Source organism: Diprion similis, chromosome 13 (assembly GCF_021155765.1).
Source record: "Diprion similis isolate iyDipSimi1 chromosome 13, iyDipSimi1.1, whole genome shotgun sequence".
Classification (NCBI taxonomy): Eukaryota; Metazoa; Arthropoda; class Insecta; order Hymenoptera; family Diprionidae; genus Diprion; species Diprion similis.
Window position 1 is genome coordinate 1,850,199 of NC_060117.1, and position 18,349 is coordinate 1,868,547.

An 18,349-nucleotide genomic window follows, 5' to 3' on the forward strand; every position below is an offset into this window, starting at 1 on the left:
GAATACAGTGTCAGATACATTGGGTTCCTGATTGTGGGAGGATCCTTGTCGTAAGCAACGTCAGACGAATTGTGATACCCAGCTCGCTGTTTTTTCGCCATCGCCTTTCTCATCCCCCCTCGATTTTTTTCTTTTTTGTTCTTTTTTTTCACCCCGGCTCACTAGGCCAGCTTCTTCACATTGGGTTATCCCTCTTCTTCTTCTTCCGGTTCTTTTTTTTTTTTGTTCCCACTGTGTTGGCCTTCTCGTCCTGTCCTCTCTCCGTTAAACCCCTTCAACGACCCTCCATTTCATGTGGGAATCAATTCTATTTTCCGTGTGTTTTGTTTCGCCGCTGTCCCAACAAGCCGAGAGTATCGAAACCTCCCGGGACCCGATCGCCTTTATCCACCCCAACCCCTCGGACACAAGAGGCCGTGCTCTTCCCGCCTTTGTCTCCGTCTCCTTATTCTTCTTTTACTTCTTCGCGTTTCTTGGAGCGCGGTGACAAAGAGGTCGCTGGGGATTTTCAACCCCCCACACCGTCTTGGAAAATTCAGACCGGAAGAACAATGACAAAGTTAACGGTGATAAAGAGAGATTATTATTTCTATTTTGTTTATCAATTTAAGAATGGCGTAGACAAGGTTATGGTGGAAAAAGGAACCATCTGGCCTCTGTCTCTATAGTGGACTCTGCGTAACTTCCTCCCAGTTAACTTCTCCATTGATAATCTCAGACGGATTTTTACCGTTGGTAGAAATAAAAAGAATATTGTTACCATCTTTGATAAAGCTTCCGGAGAAGACGGGTAAACGAGTATAAGAGAGAGAGAAAAGTAGCTAGAGAAGTGTCGATACAGCTGAGAAATGGCGAAGAAAGGAAGGTGAAGTAAAGCAGTGGAGTAAATTCGAATGCGATCGGTTTTCCGTTCACGATCGAACACGTACGAAGCTTCAACGTGTACGTACACCATATAGTAAAGTCACCTTTCCTCCTTCCCCCGCAATTAGTTTTATCTCTCTTTCTCCATAGCGTCAGGGACTCGCCGTTGAAATCTTTAATTATTAAGGTACATGGCATATTTTTATGGGGAAGCTGAGGAAGTACGTGAATAAAAAAGCAAAGAACGATCATGGAGGTAGAACTTTTCTCCTTTGCAGACCTGCAATGGGGTCAGGAGGTACGAGGGCGGAAAAAGATATGGGAAAATCTAGTGTCGGAGTCAAAGGCGCAAATGTATAAAATTATTATACCGTATTTTACGTCGATGTGTAGAATTTGGCGTGCCACGCGACGTTATTAGAAGGCACCGGTTGGCATGCGGCAGAAGGTGAACCTGCCCAAGCATCCGGCCTTTATTCTACCTCCTCGTTTCTGTTTCCCTGTACGCCATCTTCTCATGCGCTCGCGCGCAGCGCACCTTTAAACCTTAAAAGCCTAATATCTCATCTCTTTTCCCCAGTCGAATAGAGCTTGTCCACAAAATTTTCCATGGGGCTTTCACGAACTTTTGTTCGAAGTAAATTTTTCGCAACAAAACATATGTTGCCAAATTTTCAATTTTTATGGGGTTTTTAAAAATTTTTTATGGGGTTTCAAGAATATTCCTATGGGAATTCCATGGGGTTTTTAAAATTTTCATGGGGTTTTAAGAATATTTCTATGGGAATTCCATGGGGTTTTATTTAAATTTTTTATGAAGTTTTCTCGAATTGTTTATGGGGTTTTGTTAACTTTTGCTAAAACGATACCCGCCATTCGAACCGGAAGATATCTCCGCCGCAACCTGTCACGATTCTGAACTGCGGGCAGCGCGGTTTTGCAGATACGACGATAATGATCCCGTAACAACATTAACAATCCTGACATTTCAGGGAACGGTTGATTAGCTTGGGAGTAATGTTTGTCTCACGCACACAAAGAAGCACGCCTGCAGTTCACGTGGGTGTACAGGTCTGTCCAATTCATCGTCGTCGTCGACGTCGTCGTCGTTGGTGATGCTAATGACATTCGAATCACGACGTTGCAGTAACATCAGCCGGACGGATGTTGAGGGGTGCGAAGGGAAGGGAAGGGAAGGGGAGCAAACAAAATTTGAATATCGTCTACGCGCAGTTGGATTAGTAGATAATAGGTTTGGCGGTGAGTCGGTAATCTGACGGGGCGTCAATCAATCCCAATCAGTTAATGCGTTTCGAAATTCTGCCTCATCCGCACCAACCCCATTGCGACCATACATAATACACAGAGAATATATGAGACGGTGGGCGACGATGCGCGCAATGCGCATGACGTCAGTTTCGGTGCGTATAGGCGGTAATAATACCGACCAACGTTACACGGAGGGGGAGAATAATATCAGAGATCCGCACTGAGGGTGAATTTTGTCCGTGGATAGTTGAAAATAATAATAATAATAATAATAATAATTTGTTTTTATGTACACCTCATTCTATGAATATAAACTTTGCAATTTAAAATCGTCGTCATCGTAGTTGTGGAAGGTTGGCAGCGGTGGATGCTGGAAAGCGGAGACTTCCTTTTGTCTCTTTCTCTTTATTCCGCTCTTGTTCACGATACTTTTCTCTCTCTCTCTCTCTCTGTCTCTCTCGTTACCCGGGAAAAATTTAAATATGCATGACCTTACTAAGCCAATTCGTTACCACAAATCTTAATTAAACGAGTTTATTTTCCAGCTACCGTATTCCACGTTTATACGCTTTGTACTGTATAATGCATGAGTTTTCAACCATGTGTGTGTGTGTATGTTGCGTAAATTTTTTTCTCTTTTGTTGTTGTTTTTTCGGTTCTTAATCATCGTTCTTCGTTACCGGAAAGTGTCTCGGTATAACCTATAACAGTAATCATAATGACAACACGCTCGATGTGTGATTTCTTCCTATGACTTGAATTTTAATTTCAGTATAAATTGAACTCGATCAATTAACTTGAAAAGAGAAATTAAAAAAAAAAAAAACAATTTCAATCATCCTCGTTGACTGAAAGTTAAATTTTTACTCTATTCATTGGTTCCGTTCATTTTTTTTTTTTTTTTTTTTTTTTTTTATTCTTGTTACGTGAAACCAGGCGGTAATATTTTTTAAATTCACGTTAAATCTATACGTATAAATTATACGATATATACATACGTGTATTAAATACATGAAATCTCGACCCTCGAAGACCGGTATTAACGGTAATTTACACTCCCTTTGAAAACGCTCGGGTATTTTATGACGGCGTAATGCTCGTTCCCAGTTTACCTCCGTCCTTTCTCTCTCTTTCCTTCTTCTTCTTCTTACCCACTTACATGACCGACTATAATTTACCATAATTCTATCGATAAAGAAATTCAATATTCCCTCCGTAATAAAACCTCGGACCTTGGCTTTGCAGGGTTGGAGAATTTAAGGGGGCGGGAGTCGCCCGTGTGATATAATTTATTACCCTTAAGCGGCTACTGCCAAACAACACGATATCCAACGCGTTTACAAATTTTTTTTAACACGCACCCTCTGGCCACTTCGTCTTACGTCCATGGATGTATACTATAATTACACCTATAACCTGGTACGTACATATATTAAGTCCAACCCTGACCATCGCAGATTTTCTATCAGCGCGTTTTTCTCCGCCTCATCTTGTTCTCAACATCGGAGACTTACTCGCTCGCTCGTTTTAATATTCAATTTCTTATCTCAGGCTAGTTTATATTGAACGTAAAATTTCGCCGAAATCGATTCAATAAATTTATCGAAAAAACTAAATGAATAAAAAATTGATTCCACTCTCGGAACCGCTCTGAATATCCAAGCTTCCCTGAAGTTCATAACTGAGTAATGGTTGAACTTAGGTTATGTTCGGTTCATGTGGAATTCCCGATATGTATATCCCCGCGATTAAGTTGGTCGGAAATAGTTTCGAGCAGCATCAAGCTCTTTAGATTGTGGAGGGAAATTCTGGGTTGAAAATTCATTTCCAATACAATTCCAGGTTTCTTCAATTTCTGTTCTTAATTTCCGTAACATTTGTTTTTCACACCCCATAATTCGTTCTCCTATCTTAAGGGGTTACATGGGGTTCGAGGGGCAAAAAAAAAAACAACATATTTCCTCTAATTTTTTATTTCATATGATACGAGATTTTTTTTATTCAAATTTTAAGCATATAAAAGTTTTATCCAAGAATTTTGAGGGTTCAACCGTTGAAAATTGATTTTCGTAGAAGCAGAAGAAAATATGAAAAAAAATTGAATTTTGAATCATTGGAAGAGTTGTATGGAAGAAAAGTAAGATTTTCGGTAAAATCTAAAAAAAATCCTGGCTACTGTTTCAGAGTTTAGACAATTGCAGACCTTTTTTTTTTTTTTTTTTTTTCTCAAAGAGAATCAGAAATGGTGAGGGGCAATCGTTGCTCAGATTCGCATGAAACTTCCCATATTTACCTCGCAAACCTACAGCCGGTTGTCTAGGACTCAGAGCCTTAGTATTTTGGCCGTTTTCGGGAATCCCCGATTCCCTCGGGTCGCCGCGGAGTCCGACCCGAATTTCGTTACCGGTTAAGCTCATCCTCTCGTAAGCCGTCCCTATCTTGGCTTCATACGTCTCAGTTTCCACATGGCTACGTATATGGCGTGCAGTCCGTCGCCTCGGAGAGCTCAAACAGCCATTAAACACGGTCGGACAGCGGAGAACGGGCCTTATATCAGTCCCTAATAGGAGGAAGAGGGACGTTGAGATCTGAGCTCTGCCAAAGATGATACCAAAATTCCTAAAAAAAAAAATAAAAAAAGGAATCAAAAAACATTCGGACGATCGATTGACTCTAAGTATAATGAGAAGTTGGTCTCAAAGTTTGACGTCCGTTTTTGAAACTCCCGCATAACCGCGGTGGGGGAAAAAAAAAGTTTTCTCATATAATTCGTTTGTTTTGATATTGTTAAGTGTTAATTTTTCGACGTTCGTTCCTCCGTCAATATTTACTTATTTATAAAGCTGTATGATATGTATGTACACATGGGTGTTCATCAGTAACTTCGTAAGGGATGGTGGAAAAAATTTTCGGGGGTTGGTTTGCCTACGCACGGTGTGTCTCGGTCGTGTCTATCTGTGTGCATCATTTTTTACGAGCTCGATCGACACAGCCATGGACGGAAAGAGGATGAGAGGGAGAGAGAGAATTTTTTTTCACCGACATCCTGTGTTATACGGTTATACTATATGTATAGTAGGTGTACCCATTACCGAACAGAACGGGATGCCGGCAGGGATGGGAAACAGTTTCATAAAACATGCATCGGTTTCGTATTACCTACATCAGCCCCTTTCATATGCATGGTATGGCATGTGTCGTTATATCCGTAACCTCGATTCACCCCAATGGGAGTAGGAGATACAAGGAAAATAAAGAAGGAAAATATAAACTAAAGGAAAATTCAAATTCCAGTCTCCTCGTTATATTTCTTCAAAACCTATAAGAATTTAAAAAAAACACACACAAAATCCCCATAGAATTTTCTGAGACCCCATAGAAACGAAAAAAAAAAACATAAGATTTTTTGAAAACGAATTCCAGTCTCCTCGTCATATTTCTTCAAAACCCCATAAGAATTTAAAAAAACCCATAAAATCCCCATAAAATTTTCCGATACCCCATAGAAACGAAAAAAAAACACCATAAGATTTTTTGAAAATCCCACGAAATTTTTCGGAACGTACGGTTTTATCTGTCAATTTTTTTTTTTTTTTTTTTTCTCGCTAATCACGTGGGTACATCATTTTACATGATTCTTTGTATATTCCAACGGTAAGCAGCTGAGCAGTGGTGATGTAAATTCAAAGTTCGTTAAAAATAACTCTCCCTTTTTTGCTTCCTCCTTTCACTCGGTCGTTTTTATTTTTCTTTATTTTTTCATTTTCTTCAACATCCCGATGCGACCAGCGGACGACCTCACGTCACGCCAAACTACCACCGACTCATCAATCTCCAGTTTTCTCACATCGGTGAGCTGGAACGCCTTTTTTCCATCCCTCAGCTTTCATTCCCTTTTTCATCCTCTCTCTCTTTCTTTCTGTCTTCCATCTTGCGAGGCTGATACTTTATCCAACCACCTTCTCGCCATCAGTTCATCCTTTACCAGAAATATGATGTAACATACGTCTTTGATTTTTATTAAAAAATTTTTTTACCGCTTAAAAACTTACAGTAACAAAATTTTCAATTACTCTTCGAAAATTAACCTCCTCTTCTTTCATTGTGTTACAGATTCGACGTTAGGGGTAGATCGTTGGAACACGCGGAGCACAAGTCCGAGTTGTTCGGTAGTCGGGCATATTTCAGAACCGCCGTCCAACAGCCGGCCGTGCTTGTTATCGATCAGATAAAACGACACGACGCAGCATCGTACAGATGCAGAGTCGACTTCCGGAAGGCGCAGACGAGGAGCTTCCGGTACAACCTGACAGTAATCGGTGAGTGATTCTCTAATTATCATCAGATCAGCTCTGATTATTCTTTCTTTCGTGGTTTTTTTTCTTGCTTTTTCTTTTCTCCTCCTCAGTTGCTATTTGTTTTTAACCGGTAAGCGATCTCCTCCCTCTCACTCCTATCTCTTTTTCTCTCCTTTTCCCTTCCGACACCTTCAGACCAGGCGGTGTTTTCATCAGACGAGAGATTGGGTCCCAGAACCTTCTAGATTACATCCAGGATGCTGCTCCTGCTCGTCTCACTGATGCTGCTGCTCCTGCACTGCGTAGACCCAACTCATTTCCTTCCACCCCTCGTTTCAACCCTCAGCCCTAAACCCTTCACCCCTTTACCTTCTGGCTGATCATTTCCTTTTCTTTCCTGCACTTTGTCACGTCGCTTCATTCATCTCTGCGTGTTTTATACGTCTTATCGTCTTTCTCCATTTATCGTTACCTACTTTTTTCTTGTTTCTCTTTTTCGTTTTTTTTCTTTCTTCCTTCTTTCTTTTCTTTCACTCTCACTGAGCGGATTATTTGCGATATGGAGTTATTTCCATTCTTTTTGACTTGGAGAATAAAAACTAGAAACGCAGCTTTCTCAAACCGCGATATCGTCGCAAAACTATTGACTAAATTAAGTTTTTAACTTACAAATCGAATTTCAATTCGACGGTGGATAACTTCGTCATTACATCACCACCCGCGTATCTGGTTTTACAGTAAAACAAATTTTACTTTCTTAATGAGCCTTTAGAGTAAGAAGATAGGAAAAAGAGGGTACAAAAACATACCGAGACTTATGAAACTTTTCACCGAGAATAAGAAGAAGCAGCAGCAGCAGCAGCAGCGGCAGCTTTTCGTTAAATTCGTTATTATAACAGCTGCCAGAGTTTCGGAGTTTTCAAAAAATTAATAAAAATTCTCCTTCCCTTCAACCATGTGCTTCTTGCCGCGGTTCCTGCTCCTCCTGCTTCAAGAAGGATAAGAGGACAAGTTTGTTACTACGATTAATTTAAAGCTGATGTGAAATTTTTATAGTTTCATACACCTCCTTTCATTCTTTTTCACCCCTGTGTCCTTTTTTTCTTCGGCAAACTTCTCATTTTTATCTCTGTAAAGAGGAACATGTGACTAAAGAGAGTATGTGGTCTAGACTTTGAGATTAATCCAGGTAGGATGAATGAATAAAAATCCAGGAAAAAAAAGTAGAAGCAGAAAAAAAACAAGAGGGGGTGAATGGAAAAAGGGTAGTTTTATCGAAAAAACGTAAGAATGAGGTCGGAATTTTCATAAACGAGTCGAAAAGAGGCGGGAATTCAACATCCGATTCCGATTGAAAATCGTTGGTCCACGTCGCTCCGAACCGGCAGTAACATAGAGGATCAAGTGTCTCCCTCTTGAATGAGACAAACGTATAAGCTAGCGGGAAATTCTGACGTTCACATCGTCGTCGAGAAGGGTCGAATGAAGGGTGAAGGGTCGAACTGAACAGTCGTAGTACAGCAGGAGCATAGGAGGTCCGGTGAAAGGGTTTTCGTCCCGGCGAAAAGCGTCGAATTTATGTGTGGCAATAAATTCATACGATTCTCTATACGTCGCTCTCTCTCTCTCTCTCTCTTCTTCTTCTTTTTTTACAACTACACACTCTCTTCGATCTTTTCCTTTATACACATCCACAGTTCACCCCTCAGTCTCTAGACGAGGATTCTTTCGCGTGGCTTAACTATTACCGCAACGCTAAGCCACCCCTCTCATCCCCCACCCCCGATCTCTCCCTTATCCATCTCGCCCCTGGGCTGACCGAGGGACATAACATATCGGGTTCACAGTCGCTTGAACCCGCGTGTCTGACGAGCTGCTGCCCCTTTCCAGCCGGAGGTAAAAGACCATGGCCACCTCCTCCACCCCCGACCACCATGGTTTGCTGGCGAATCGAAATCCGCGGACTTCTCGTCACCATTTTTTTTTTTTTTTTTTTTTGTTTTTACTTGGAAACTCCTGCCACGGAGCGAAAAGTCGCAGCTTCTTTCTTTTTCCGCCTCTTCTTTCTTGGTGTCTATCGAGTTTTGGTCAGCCTATGCCTTGGACCCCAAAATCTCATCAACCCCAATGCGAGGAAAAGTTTTCTGAAGAGTGGCTATAGCCGTGGTTAGTTTTTTCCCAATCACGTGAATCGGGGTGCAGGAAACATCGAGAGGACTCGTGACAGTCTGTTGCCCTAATTTCCGGCCAGTAGAATCCTCTTTCTTGGATCAGGGTGCGACGGGCTTAATTCGCGGCTAAGAGGACAGACGACAAAGTCACCCTTATACTAGTCGGAGCTACGAGTTAATTCGAAACCGTCGAACGGTTTGCAATTTCAACTTGGATCCAGAGATCATTCCTTGACGGACAATATAGCGCTAGACGCGAGTTCAGACCCAAAAGTTCTCATCCGGGTTCACAGTCATCGGCTCAATTCGTTCTCTCGCTTCGCTCGATTTCTTGCTCGGCTGAATTCACCCAATTCCGAAAGCACTTTAACCCCGAATAGATTCAAAAATCCCTGTGATTCAATTCTCGAAACTCTTCTCCCCCCCCAGCGACTTCGATCCTCGACTTGTTTACACTGAATCATCATTGGAGTAGAAAGAGGACGTCAAGAAAGTGTTCCTTATTCCATTATCACCAATCCACGGTCCCCTTCATTTCCCGAATATTGATAAATTCACTTTCCATACTCTGCTAATGGTTTTCATCAACAATCTCCAATTCTGTACCTCAGAATCAGAACACTGTGTGTTTCTTTCTAAATTCACTCGAACCAGTTCAAAGAACTCGAGAATCTTGGGAGAACCTTCCTTCCAACCTTGTGTTCTTCAAGTTTCTTTATCTCAGGACACCCTGATTGAAATGATTTTATCTCGTCGATGCAAAAATCTACTCAACTAGTTCTGAACAGAACCCAATCCTGACCGCAGACTTTAGGATGAACCTTCTCACCATGCTTCATGTTCTCTTCTCTCAATCAATCCATACCAATTTTTCTAATACGTCTGATGTAAGGCTTCCTCCTTGCAGCTGCTCTGCTCCTTCATATGTATTATACGTTGCTACCGTTTCTACTTCCCTCGGAAGAGGAACTCGTCCGCCGTTCTCTATGGTAAAAATAGAGGAAGCGGTGTGATGGAAGAGGACGTAGGGAGGCAAGCCACCTCGTCTAACCTGACCCAACCTCGCATTTCACTCGACTACTCTACCCAGGTTTAGCCGAGCCAACTCGACTTCACTCCACTGCTCCAACGTGCTAAAACCCAACCCTGCTGAACCGGGTTCAGCTCAGCCCCCAATTCCCGGGGCAGATTTTAATATTTCCACCCGTATCTCAACGGGGGTATGTGAAGTTGGCCCGTAACACCAACCCCTCTGGCCGTGGCTGCACGACGGTTTACTTAAAATCACTTTATTGGGACCGAAGCCACCCTCCTTCACTTCTTCTGCAGGCATCACCATCTGTTCCTATGATCCACTAACTGTCTCTGCTGATGACGATTCCTCTATAGGTTAGACTCGAAAGTTGGTGAACATTGGAAACGGAGGTTAGCAGGATGAAGAAAATATGGTGGTTCTTGATGGGGAACCTTAGCCTTAGCTCACTACACGTGAACAGTATACTCGCTTTTCAGCACAATTTGATGAACATACTTTTTATGATCCGGCACTTCATGGTGTCATTCATCTTTGTAGTTAACTGGTTACTCGCGATATCTGGATAGCAAATCAATCTTCATCCTTGGAGCAGAACGAGCCTCAACGTCACACAGAAACGCCATTGAAAATTGAACGACAAATCGCGAAAGAGGTTCGAAGCTGGAGTGACGAGGTTTAAGCATCTCTTGACTTGAGGAGAAAATTACTCCGTGCAGAAATATTGTCGTACTAAACATAATGTGCACATGGACCGTGCGAGACGTGTGCAGCACTACGTGGGTGTATATTACTAGAGAAGTCGAGACTTGAGCTTTCCTTTTGTGCAAATGTTCGCAGTTTCAGACGTGCAGTGCTGCTGGTGGTACCTCCACCTCCACCTCGGCTGCTTCTGCTTACGCAATTCTCTTAGCTCATGCTTATAATTAAAACGTTCCTCTTTGACTTGCAGACTAAGGGGGGGACCCACCCTACCTTCGGACTCAGATATGCAGGTATACACAAAAAGATACCCATGAGTACGTGTATTGCCTAAACAGCTTGGCGGTAAAGTTTTGTTGTTCTTACTTCTCTTTTCTCGTTTCTACCTTTTTACTCCAAGTAATACACACGGAAATGTAATATGTATGCTCAACCCTCGTCTGGAACAATAAGTTTAATAGATATGGACACGTGGGAATCACAGATTATACTTACACAAACATGTCGGTTGAGGATTGATTAAAGAGAAGAAAAGGAACTTTGGAATCATGTTGGAATATTCTATTTCCGTATGTTTATATTGATTTTGAAAATTTCTGAAATACCGTGGAATTCTCATTAAAATTTTAAGCTTAAGCTAACGGCGTTTCAGTAAATTCCCAAACGTATTGAACGTGTATCTTCTTTTTCTCTCTATCATCGCTCTCTTAGTTCACGAGGTTCATTTCTTAAGAGCCAAGCTCGAAACGTGATCCTAGATCCTCGGCTGGAAAATATATGAAGTATTCCGACTCGGCAGGGTTGGCTTGCACGCTTTAACGGTCTTGCCGGCCCGTTTACGAACCTCACTTTATGTGGCTGTTTCGTATCGTTTGATCGTATAATTCAACTTCTCGCCCCCAGATTTTAACGGTTCGCCCGAATTTTTGTTACTGATGTTGTTCTTCTTCTTTTTATTACCAAGCGATAATGAGAAAATTAAAAACCCAGAATGTAAATACGTTATTTTAATAGGCCAAAGTTTTGCAAACAAATATTAATCACCCCCGAACTTCGGTTTGGTGGGAAAAATTTTAATGAAAACGAAAAGAGAGGGAAGGAAGTACGTATAATATTATGCTCTTGGTTTATATTGGATTCGAGAGATTCTTATGCGGTACAAAAAACTCGAGGATAAAAACTTGTCCATCTATAAGTCAGAGTTCTCTGACTGAAACTTACAAGCATCATGAACCACCCATATTTCAAGGGCTGTAGTGAGATTGAAAGTGAGCAGATCGATGAGGCTTTCTTCATCATCGGCATCGTCCTTCGCCCTTCTTTTCCATCGGCATTATCGTCATTGCGTAATTTCTTCCGTCTGTCGTCGGAATCGTCCTACCAGAGCAAAGAGATTCTCAGCAATCACAATCGTTTTCGTCGTTAGTCCCACAGATCCTGACCGTCGAAATCAGGTCAGCTTATCGGCGGTAGCGAGGCGACGACGAAGTTTCGCCCCCATTTTTCCTTCATACTTCCATTCCTCTTTGTCCGCCGTTACATCCGCGTGAGTCCAATTTGGTTTCCTACCAAAAGCTTCTACCCTCTTTTTCAGCCACCATCGAGGGGCGAGGAATATCGACCGAATATCGTTTCGGTGACGGACCAACGTAAGGTGAGCGAAGCGAAAGGGTTGAGGGTAGTTTCCCCGAACGGCGTTGTGCATTGGAATCATGTATTCCATTCCATTCTCGAACATTTCCTCACGGTTCCTTTGGTATAGTATATTCTCTAACTTTTCTTTTTGGTTTTCTTCTTGTTAAAAGTCTTGCTGGTGTTGAAAGATGGAGATGAATGGGTTGCGGCTTTGATGATCCAAGTTTGAAATTAACTTTATTAAAATTGCGGCTCGTCCTATGTATTGTGGCGTTTATACTGTATGGACAGTTGCACGGCTGTGTACTATTGGCCTACTTCATAGATAGGCCTGTATGGGTCTACACACATATGTATACCCGGAAATAATCGACGCGCGGTCTTGTACCAAGGCCCATTGATTACCGCAGGGTAATTGCCACGCTGCTGTACTGCAGGCTCCAATCCCCGAAACCGCCCTTGCCACCCAGTATTTCACCCCCAACTCCAAAATACATATGTATTTGCATGCATGGTACATAATACACGAAGCTGTGCACCAAAGTCAACCACTTCTACCACCCAATACCCAATACTCACGTAGGAACCCCTACTTCTATTACATTTCAGCGAATCACACATAATTCCACGATCAAAATAAAAAAAAATGTTTATCAGTACAAGTAAAAAAGATTTTCAACCTTATAAGTATTTTACTCGAGTCGATATTTATCCTGAACTAATATACTGGATTCTGATGTTAAAAATTTTACAAAATTTCTTGAATGTCTCTAAAAAATTAAGGAGTCAAAAAGGGGGGAGGGGGGTGGAGAGAATTCTGCACGGTGACTAAGAAAAGAGAAGATGGAAGGGAAAGGGGAGGGAGGATAAGTGCCGCGACCATTATTCGCAGAGTTCAACTTTGACCCCAGCTTTGTTCTTCGGGATTCTTGACCCTCCATCTCCCCATTTACAGGACAACAGGCGGTACCAGCTTCACACCCACATGCAACATTATACATCCATACCATATATATATATATATATATATATATATATATATACTGTACATAAATAAATACATATATACAGGATACGGGAAGCATTTAACATCAGTGAATACCATGAAGACGGGAACAAAGACTCGGTGCCCGAAACGAACGGCTCTCAACCGAGAGGACAATGCTTCGGTCTTTCTTGCCCTCGTCACGTGACCTCCGTTCACCCCCCTTCCTCGCGGGTCTGCAGGGATTCTGCAGCCCTTTGAGAAAGGCACCGCAAAGGTGCAAGCAAGCGCGAATCCCTTTGGCTCTAACCGCTTTCTATCGAATTCTGTGTTTCAGTGCCCCCCGAGATACCGGCCATTTTGGACAGATGGGGTCGTGTCCTGAACGGCAGTGTCGGCCCTTACCAAGAGGGTGACGAATTGCTGCTCAACTGTCGGGTAATTGGTGGTAAGTTATCATCATCCTCTTAACGTGAAACGATGCACTTTCCGGTTTCCACTTTTCCACCTCTTCGTGTCCTCGGTCGAAGACGATTTTATTTTGTCATCAAGGTATTTCTCGACATTTGATTAGTAAAATGAAGAAAGTAATTATATTTCACAACCACTGGTCAGGGAAAATGACAGGAAATACTTCACCTCAATTTCTATGCACAATGATTCGTGACAAGTCAATCAGCGCTTCTTACACTGTATTCTTTACATTGTTCTCTTATGTCACGCGCTGGGTTCAGGTAGTTGTGCGTGACGATGGGGAGAATGGAAATTCTGTATTGGTGACCCGTTCTTTGTGTACACAGGTTCGCTCTATGGGTGTCCGTTGCGGTTATACCTCCTTTCGTGCCATGCGGGGTCGTTATTGTAACATGACAAGTCCATTTAGGCCTGTGGGCGCAACACCCAAACACTCCACCCCATCCCATCCCATTCTACTGCCCACTTTTCTCTTACCGAAACATTTCACACCTTCGGCTCTTTAACCGGATATACACCAGCCACCTTGGAACGAGGAAATGAAAGTGACAGCCAAAGAAAAGGCTTTCGGTAACAAGGACGACCCGTTCATTAACCTCCACGTGAGGGTTTTGAAGCCACGATGTGCTCTCTACTTGACCCTACAAACCTAGTTAAAGCACTTTAACGAGCTTATGGGAAACCGAAGAGGAAATTAATGTGGGAACTTGGAGACCATAATTTATTCGTTTCGAATGATGATGGGGGACCAGCGAAGCTTCGAACACGTGTCAAACAGTTGCGGCTGAATATAATCACGATTACGAACAAGCGTAAAGTAATTAAATCAGGATGTTCATTGTACTAGAAAATTGAAATACTCGCTAACTTCTCGCAAGCTGCAGAGATTGAATCTTGGATGTGAGATTACGAGGGGTATGAGGTGTGCATATTGGTACCTCAGTATCACTGTTATAGAGTTAGGATAGACAGCTGAAGAGGGAGGAACTTTTCGATGTGAATCCTGACTTACGTACCAGTCAGAATTTAGAGCAAATCTAACTGTCGAGATGGCAACAAAGATAGAGCGAAATGTGGCTCAACTTCCTTCCTGACTTCCTTTGAATCCCATCGTCATAGTTCTCGTCAAACGATTTCGCATTGTACAGACTGTTCGGGAGTTGATGATGTTGGTAGTAGTTGATGGAGGTTTGCGGTTTTGATATACTATAAGGAACCGGAGGGATATAGTGAGAGTGATCAATATCTCCAATTAATGGAACAGAAGCTTTCGACGTAACGACTATGTGTCAAAACGTGTACCTTTCCGACACACGCAACCAACATTTCTCATCATCGCCAATTAAACACCATCAAAGAAGAGAGCGAACAGAATGCTGCGTACAGAAAAAGAGGAGACAAAGCAATAAATTATAACCACGATTGACAAGCTTTATTGACTTCAAGCTTGTCTGTCCGAAGTGCATAACAGATGGAAATCAACCTTGATCATTCGTTATTGAGCGGTCCGATTTATATCTGTGTGTCGGTGCGGTGTGGTGGGTACTTAATTTGATTAACGCAGTATTCCGATAAGCGTGAAACTCTTGAAAATTAACGGTATCATGTATTTGACTCATGGATTGGGTTGAACTAAACCGCGTCTCAACTAACTCGGTCTAATTTCAATTCAGAAACAACCGAACTTGAGGTCACCCTTCAACCACGATCATTTCTAACTCGGTAACAGCAACGAAACGATCTTTCTTCCTTCCTCTGCTCATTCATCTTCAATTTTACGACGCAAAAAAATTCCCGAAAGCTCTAAGTCATCCAGTTTATTGAAAATTTGAAATTTCCAGTACAAAACACAGAGTGGAAAGTAGTTTACTTTCTCTCTGTCTCTTTCCGTAACCAATCGTCAAATTGAATGAAACGCAGGAGGATAAAAAGCTCGGAAAACTCTACGGCTGGTAAATTCAGTGTGTAAATACGCCTTCAGCTTAGTGCATAAGTCAAATATAAGCAGGCAAATATCGACGTGGATACCCTCCGTCTGCTCATTCGAGTAGAGTGCTTTTACCATGACCGTTTATACACTCGGTGCTTGAGCTTCGTGAACTTCAGCCGAACTACCTTATGAACAAAACCTGAACATCAACTTAACGTACAATACAATGCCATAGAGTTAGCAAGTAGAGAACACCAGAGGCTATAATGAAGTTGGCTTGGAAGATCGAATGGATAATGTCACTGGTTATTAGACCAGTAAAAAGAACTACCTCTAAGGTTTTTCTTTTTTTTTTTTCTTGTTTCTGTCCATCGGTTGCCTCTTTCCTCTAGTTTTCTTTTTGCTTTACGTTTCAAAGCTAAGTGAAAAGTTTTGCGTTCGCTTAGGCAATTCTGATGGAGTAAAGTTACTCTCTCTCTCCACCTCGTCTTCTCTTTCCATTCGATATCGGCACTAACGTCCACTTACTTTGCCAGCTGGGTATAAATTTCCGTACTCCGTGTAGAAACTAAGGTCCTGTAGGCTCTCGGTCCCTTTTTCACCTCACAAGCGTTTTTCGATGTTTCTTCAGCCATGTTCTTCCTCGTCGTGAAATCATTTTCACGTTCATCTTTTAACCATGGTTGGTCTTCTTCATCTTGCGTGGGTCGACGATATCGTTCTTCATTTCGAAGAGGTTAAATATCGAGGTTTTACCTTTTCCCTTTTACCTCGTGCTTCTGCCGCTCTGTCACTTGTTCACCTTTCAATTCACCTCACGGAATATATCCGGACCATCCACCCAGGCTCTCCGAAGGTCTCCGAAGGTCTTCGAAGGTCTTGCTCAGACCGCCAACCAGCCTTGTCTCCACCTATCTTGTTCGATATAAATTCCTATCCCTTACCACTTTGCGATTCTTCTGTCCACCTCACCCCATTCTTGACACCAAGCCTCGATATCACTAATTCACGACAGTGGCCCAGTCGAAAAACCGGTATCACTGGGTATGGGACGAATATCGATCTTTGACAAGAGTTTTCCCCGCCTTGACGAAAAAAGTAAAAGAAAATTTAATGTCTGTGGCAAGAAGCGGTGGGTTTCAAAAACTGGAAAACGTGTACGCGAAGGAAGATTCGTTTTTCCAGCTAGATCGTTAGAACGAGTTTATCCGCTTTGATAAATATTAATCTTGGTCGTCTCGTACCGTCGTTGATTACGAGTTTTCAACTTCTCTTCAAGGCAGTGAACGCGAGAGAGTCTGAAAGTTGAAAAGCGAGGAGTTAGCTCGTCGAAAGGTTGGAAACGAAAGCTCGAGACACTCGGGACAGGAATTTAAATTGACGAAATCTTTGAGGAAGGCGATTCCTCCCCGACCTGCGTCTCTTCCATCCTCCGACCGTTCACTCACTAAGCATTGCGTAAGCGGACGACTTCCGCTAAATCAGCCAGTGAGCTGCCGCTAACTGTTCCACTTCAATCCCCAAAGCGGTTGTTATCTTTGCGGCTGATGGTCACGCGATCGCTCCAACGAAAGCTTCTCTGCCACCTCGGAGACACACTCAATGGAACTGAAAAGGAAAATAAAGAACCAGCAGCTCCGATGAATTATTTCCAGCTTTTCGTGCACAGCCGAATAAAAAGAATTGGTGACAGCGGTGGGATGCGAATTTCGCTCTTTTCCAGAAGGGTATTAAAATTTTTTGAGATATTTAAGGTTCATTGGAGAAAATTTTTTTCAAATAAATCGTACAAGAAGGAGGAATAAATTAAAGCGTCGCCGAAGACGACGGCCGTTATTAACCAGTCGTTAAAGCTCTCGAGATTGAGAGGAGGAGCGGGACGGACGGACGAAGAGGAAGGCGAAGAAGAGGGGGTCGAAGCCTGCTTAATTCGTAAGCTCGAACGGTCGTTTACGTTAGTGCTTAGCGACGGGCTCTGGCTTCGGCTTGCCTCTAGCGTTGACTTTAACTACCCCCCAGCGCCGCGGCGCTTCAGCCTCGCGATTCAACCTGCCCAACCATCTCGGGGATTTTAATCCACAGATATCCGTCCGCCGATATCCCCAAGGATTACGGTGACCCGAACTGCTCACGGTTATCTGTATAGAACGAGAGATAGATGGTTAGATACACAGATATCATCCCCCCAAAAAACGGATGTTTAGCTAACTGAACAGCCGAGGTTTGTCGCGAGTGAGATTGAGATTTAGAATCAGGCGCGCAGAAGAAAGAAGATTTCTTCTCGTGCACTTCGTTTGTCTGGGTCAAATCTAATCGGATTCATCTGAAAATTAATCTTCAGCTATTTTTGGGTTTAATGTTCTCGACGTTGGTGCCAAAATTTGGAAATTCAAAATGGCGGGGTACTTCAAGACTTGGAGAGCGTGAAGGTCGAATATTCAGCGGTTGACGATTCCACTTGAGGTAGAATGTCTGGAAACTCGAACCATCGAGTGATCTGAACTTGGTCTTTTCACATTCAAGTTCTTCTCGTGCCTTTCTCTTTTCATCTTTGGAAGTGGTTCAGGTTTTCAAAGACACTGTACTCTTCGTCTGTCTGGGTTATATCTAATCGGATTCATCTGAAGCTATTTTTGGCTTTACCGGTTTCGATGTTGGTGCCAAAATTCGGAAATTCAAAACGGTGAGGCAGTTCAAGACTCAAGGAGCGTGAAGGTCGAATATTGAGGGGTTGACGATTCCACTTTGGGTAAAATGTCTGGACGCTCCAACCATCGGCTAATTTGAAACTTGTTCTCTTCGCGTCTTGCTCATGTCTCATTTAATATCCCTTGATACCCATTACTGCGTACCCTTATATTCCAGCGTTTTCAGAGAGAGTGGCGTTCGCCTCTTTCTGTTCTTCCTTATCCTCTTCATCCTTCCATTTATTGGACAGCTAGAACGAAGAAAAGGGGCCAGCCTGGTATCTCATTTTTCATCCATTAA

The 18,349-nt window shown here is 42.5% G+C and overlaps 1 protein-coding gene across 4 annotated transcripts in view; it reads left to right on the forward strand.

The window, feature by feature from the left end:
- The window catches only part of LOC124414082 (nephrin), a 156,656-nt gene that overhangs the window by 110,083 nt on the left and 28,224 nt on the right, over positions 1–18,349 (forward strand). For all 4 annotated transcript variants that reach the window (XR_006929921.1, XM_046894987.1, XM_046894984.1 and 1 more), the window contains exons 3-4: positions 6,247–6,452; positions 13,295–13,405. Coding sequence is in view for 3 of the 4 variants with exons in the window: in XM_046894987.1 (XP_046750943.1) it covers positions 6,247–6,452; positions 13,295–13,405 (317 nt within the window). In the remaining variant the exon portion in view is untranslated. The remainder of the gene's footprint in view (positions 1–6,246; positions 6,453–13,294; positions 13,406–18,349) is intronic.